This window comes from Cicer arietinum, chromosome 3, assembly GCF_000331145.2.
Source record: "Cicer arietinum cultivar CDC Frontier isolate Library 1 chromosome 3, Cicar.CDCFrontier_v2.0, whole genome shotgun sequence".
Lineage (NCBI taxonomy): Eukaryota > Viridiplantae > Streptophyta > Magnoliopsida > Fabales > Fabaceae > Cicer > Cicer arietinum.
In genome coordinates, this window is record NC_021162.2 from 1644373 (window position 1) to 1650360 (window position 5988).

Genomic DNA, 5988 nt, shown 5'->3' on the forward strand with positions numbered 1-5988 from the left:
GTATATCAAATAATTAGATCAAAATAAAAATAACAATAGAATATATGCAAGTTATGCATGCTCCTAAATATATATGATCCGGATATAACCAGCCACACAGGCGTCCACACAGAAGTCACCCATACCAATGGGGAAAATTAAACCAGCCACACAGGCGTCCACAAAGATGCATATGATATGTCATGAAATGATAATGATGCTCAAAGATACATATCACCACCCAATTAGATAATCACATAAATATTACCAGCCACTTGCAACCACAAAGATAACAATATTTAAAATCCAATTCACCAGCCACTTAGGCAACCACAAAGATAACAATATTTAAAACACAAATCACCAGCCACTTAGGCAACCACAAAGATAATATTTAGAACACAAATCACTAGCCACTTAGGCAACCACAAAGATAACAATATTTAAAATGCAAATCACCAACCAATTTGGCAACCACAAAGATAAAAATATTTAAAATACAAACTACCAACCAAACCACTTAGACAACCACATAGATAAAATATTCAAAACACAAATCACAAGCCACTTAGGCAACCACAAAAATAATATTATTAAAACACAAATCAAGGTTTGCCGCTAAACACATCACAAAAATCAACTTAATCATGTTATCATAATTAAAATTAAAACTTTACACCAATTCCCCCAAGACTCATATAGATTTCTTAAAAATCAAAACTTTGAAATGAAATAGCACAAAAATCGAAACTTTAAATTAAAGACATCCTAAAAAAATATTATTCATGAGATCATAATAAAAATCATAGTTTTATAATTAAGTACACATAAACAACACACAAACAATAACTTTACATCAAATATATGACATCAAACATATTAGTCATGTTATAATAATAAAAATCGAAATTTATAATTAAGTTTATCAAAGCAAACATATTACTCATAAAAATAAAATATTATAGTTAAATATTTTAAGGTAATTAAAAATCAATATTTCTCTTTTAAGACAACAAGTTTTATATCAATATCTTACAAACTATTAATTTAATATCTAGCCTAACATTGCATGGGGAAAAGCCCTTACCTTAGGCGCTTTCTTTCTTAACACCTCTAAATTTGCACGAGAAATAGCTCACGAGGCAGTAATGAATTCAACACCGATAGATATTGGAATTTACGACTCAGAAAATTATTTTGAGAGTGTACGAATGACAAATAGGTGTGACAACAAGATGCCTAATGGAAACGTATGAACATATAAGCTATTTACGTTGCACTATTACCATTGATTTCTTGTCTAAAATTGAAGTGCACTTAATTCCAACATTACACTATCAATAATTACTATTTCTTTAATTTTATTAGGTTGTTACAATGCCAATTGAAATTATGTGTATTTATATGTATGAGTTAATTTGGATTAACTAATAGAGTTCACCATATATTGAAGGGTGTCACACACTAATTTTAATTAAATAAATAAATTAGAGATCGTCACATCACCCTTTTAATTTTTTTATCTAATAGTTACGAACCAAAAATTTCATAAAATTATTTTTGTAGACAATTATAATAAAATTATAATTTTAGTTTAAGAGATGAATGCATGAGATACAAAAAGGACAATAGTCTTTTTGTGTCCTCTCTTGATTGCACAAAAAACTTATAATTAAATTTATAATCTTCCTTTAAAAATAAATTAAAGGTGTTTAAAATGAATTAATGCACATTATGCCAAGAAAACAATTGTCATAAAATCTTGTCATAAATGAGAGTAAAAGAATGAGTCAAGTAACTAATTTTTGTTTTTATAAGATGGACCAAAAATATTTTCAAAACACTTATACGTTTGTTTCACTAACTCTATAATATCTCCTAAAATGAATACTTATTTGGTTGCAAATAAAACTAACAAACAATATAACTTATATAAATTCTAATTTAATTAAATAATTCAACTAATATTTTATTAACTAAAATAAAATCAAGCAAGACAAGAATACCACTCACACATAACAAAATAAAACAAACATATCTAACACATCAATTTCATGATTATCGAAACTAATCAAATAAAAATGTCCATTTATGAAATAATGACATCATAAATAGTCCCCATGTAATTGTCACGTCAAAACAATTAAATAAAAATGAATATTATAATTATTTAGGTAGAATAGAGTGTGATAAAATTTAATTTAATTTATTTACACATATAATAATTATTAATTTAATAATAGCAATTACTAAAAAGATACACATATAATATATATGAAAATTTTGGGGTGTTACACATATTAAGTCAGTGCTACATATATATGAAATATACCTTTTATTTATCAATATTTTTAAAATAATATCACATCCAACTTAAAACTCTCAAACAAATCACACCATGCAATTGGTTCTTCCTAATCATCTCCTAGAGTAAGTTCTATCACATGCTTAAGATTAGTCTAGTTGGTGGAGTTTATATTTTTGGTCTTGATTATATGATTCACCCAAGTTTACCAATAAGCCATTTTTATGTGTGAAGTCTTGATTATATGGTTTACCCAAGTTTGTACATAAGTCAATTACTTTTATATGAATGAAAACCTTTATTATTTTTACCTCTATGAGAAGCCAAAGCCTGAAAAAAGGTACCATGAGGAATTAATTAATAGTCACAAAATTCCAAGAGACCAACATACATAAAAACGACATTATTTCAATTCATATAAAATAAAATAAAATATAAAAACGACTTACATGACCACCATCACACATTTATGTTGTTCTCATGAGAAGATAAGATTAGTAGGACATGATCCACGTGTCAATATCCTATTGGTGCATAATGATAAGGCTAGTAACACAAACTTTCCAATCTCGTGTGGTTAATATGGTTCCAATGTTTATCATTTTCACAATCCAAACCATTGGTATAATATAACCATCACTAAATTTCAAAACATTATATATAGCAAGTTTCAATAGAAGCTTTTCAACTCAATTTATAGAAATATATAAGAAAGTGAAAACACAACAATGGCTTCCTCTATGATTTCCTCTTCGGCGGTGACCACCGTTAAACGCGCCTCTTCGGTGCCATCCGGCGCGGTGGCTCCATTTGTTGGTCTCAAATCCATGGCTGGTTTCCCAGTTAGAAAGGTCAACAATGACATCACTTCCATTGCAAGCAATGGTGGAAGAGTACACTGCATGCAAGTTAGTAATACATAATTAACTTCTATAGTTTACTATATTAAACTTTTTCAATTCAAATAATTCTATAGTTTAGTATATTAATTTCTATAAATGGTTTTTGAAATATTTATCAAAACTCGCTCATCTACTTGAGAACAATGATTAATTATGATACCACTTTATCACGTCACTTTTTAAAATATTTCAATAAATATACTCTTGATCTAAAATAATTGTGTTTAAACAAATAAAAATATTCTAAAATAAGTGTCTTTTTGTTTTTTCAATGTGATATTTAATTACAATTTTATAATTCTAACTTTGAATTAATATTATATGCATCAATTTCAAATTATTATACACAAATATATATTTATGACAATATAGAACAAATATTTAATAAATATAATTTTATAAAATTGCAATGTTCAATAATTTGTTAAATATGATTGAACGGTTGTGTTATATTTTGTACATTATTAATTAATATTCATTAAACAAAACTTGAAATTATTAGATATTTTTATCCATAAGGTGATTTAATTATTTAAATAACATTATTAATTCATATTTTTTGCTAACCCCTTTGACTTAATCTTTTGATATTACTACTATATAGGTGTGGCCACCAATTGGCAAGAAGAAGTTTGAGACTCTCTCATACCTTCCACCATTGACTGAAGAGCAATTGCTAAAGGAAGTTGAATACCTTCTAAGGAAGGGATGGGTTCCTTGCTTGGAATTTGAGTTGGAGGTCTACTCTCATTTTATTTACTTACTTTAATTTCTATTTTATTCAATTAATAACATATACGTAGTTTTGAGTTAGGGTTTTAAATAGCAGTCACAGTCGTGATTCTTGATACTACAGAGAATTACAACCAAATACGATGATGTAGTCATAATTGTAATTACATAATAGTTTCAACAACATAAAAAAATGTTATGTCGTTGTTCAGATTGCATCCGAAGATCTTTACATAAAACTCTTCGAAGTTCGGATGGTTAATATGTTTATTTATAATTATTTGCAGAAAGGATTTGTGTACCGTGAGCACAACAACTCACCAGGATACTATGATGGAAGGTACTGGACAATGTGGAAGCTTCCATTGTTTGGTTGCACTGAGGCTGTTCAAGTGTTGAAGGAACTTCAGGAAGTTGTAAAGGCTTACCCTAATGCTTTTGTCCGCATCATTGGATTTGACAATGTTCGCCAAGTGCAATGCATTAGTTTCATTGCACACACACCTAAAGAGTTCTAAGTTTGTGTTATTTTATCTTTGTCACATTGCTTTGTAATTTGTTCTGCTTTTTATTTCCTAAATGTATTCCTATGTTTATTTTAAATTTCTGTTTTTTCACATTTCAAGATGATAATGGGATGTATAAGATTTAATGAATAAAATTGTTACTTTGTTCCCAAGTTACTTGAGTAAATCCATTATCTATCTGATTTTCTAGACATAATTTACCTACACTGAAATAAATTATTAATACATTCGAATATTAGACATAATATTAACTATATGTATTGGTGTTAGACTCTAACATGTGTCAAATACTAAATATATCGTTAATATAAGATATTTCTTTGAATATTGTATTTTAAATTGATTTGTTTGTTAATGTAAATGAGAAATCTTATTTAGAATAAGTTGGGACACCTTCTTAAAAAAATTGATTTGAGTCTAATTTTAAAGCTAAAAAATATTAACTATATTACATTTTTATTTGATAAGAGACTTTGAACACTTTTATTATTCTCATAGATTATTGAACTTTATGTTGTAGATCTAGCAAAAGCTAAAAAGATAAGTGAAAACACAAATGAAAGTATAGCCTTTTGTTTTAAACATTTCTTGACTCTCATATCTGCAACTTGAAGTTTGAGTTTAATTATTTGAAAGGGTTAAACCAATCAAAATTCAACATACAGCTTAAAGGATAAGAGGATAAGACCAAAACAGAGAAACAACTTTCTATTGAAATGTACCAAAACCCCAATAGGAAAGTGTCTAGTCCATTATTTGTTTTTACTCTGTTTGGAACTCATTTATGAATTCGCCCATTTATAAAAACAAATTGTCCTACATTTTCAATTTTTATTGTAATACTTTTTTTCAGTAAAAGATTCTGAAAAAGATGTTTTATGTACATCACTTTTATTTTCAATGTAATATAATTATAATTCTTTTTTTAATTGTATCATCTAATTAATATTATGTATCACTCTCAAATTAATATTTTTCACTTATTATAGAACGAAGTGAGTATTAAAATAAATGATAATATCACTATTAACCTTGATCATTGATAGGGACCTATGTTGGTGGTAGTGAAGGCTACAACCTCAACTTAATTTGAGGAATTATTTTTTAAATACTAAATGACATAATATATAATATAATGATCTTAATCGATGAACACTTATGATATCGAAAGAAAACTCTTTAAAAACTTCATTTTCCACTTTAGAAATTATTCATTTGTGTTATTTAATAATTGACAAGTAAATAATGGCAATTTGATTATCGTAGGATGCAAGAACGAGAGATAAAATAAACACAAAGGGACGGATAATAGCAAGGCAGTTGGGATAGGCAACACACCTATTGAGGTATTAAAAAGTCTTGGAGATAGAGACATTGAGTGGCTCATAAAGGTTCTTAACGAGATTATGAGGTCGAAGAAAATGTTGGATGAGTGGAAGAGGAGCATTATAATTCTAATTTTTACGAACAAGGGAGATATATAAAATTGCGCAAATTATATGAGATTAAATTTATGAACCATCCCATGAAATAATGGGAAAGA

The 5988-nt window shown here is 27.5% G+C and overlaps 1 protein-coding gene across 1 annotated transcript; it reads left to right on the forward strand.

Moving 5' to 3' along the window:
* Positions 1-3007: 3007 nt before the first annotated feature.
* LOC101499528 (ribulose bisphosphate carboxylase small chain 3A, chloroplastic-like) lies at positions 3008-4597 on the forward strand. The gene is made up of 3 exons (NM_001309684.1): positions 3008-3192; positions 3791-3925; positions 4206-4597. Exons 1-3 carry the CDS (start codon positions 3013-3015, stop codon positions 4434-4436), a joined length of 546 nt encoding a protein of 181 aa, NP_001296613.1. The 5' UTR covers positions 3008-3012; the 3' UTR covers positions 4437-4597.
* Positions 4598-5988: the final 1391 nt, after the last annotated feature.

Bases quoted from the DNA above. Each gene is read 5' to 3' on its own strand.
- LOC101499528 (NM_001309684.1), top strand. From the start codon at position 3,013: ATGGCTTCCTCTATGATTTCCTCTTCGGCGGTGACCACCGTTAAACGC. The intron at 3,193-3,790 runs GTTAGTAATACA...ACTACTATATAG, and splicing joins GAAGAGTACACTGCATGCAA to GTGTGGCCACCAATTGGCAA. The intron at 3,926-4,205 runs GTCTACTCTCAT...AATTATTTGCAG, and splicing joins GCTTGGAATTTGAGTTGGAG to AAAGGATTTGTGTACCGTGA.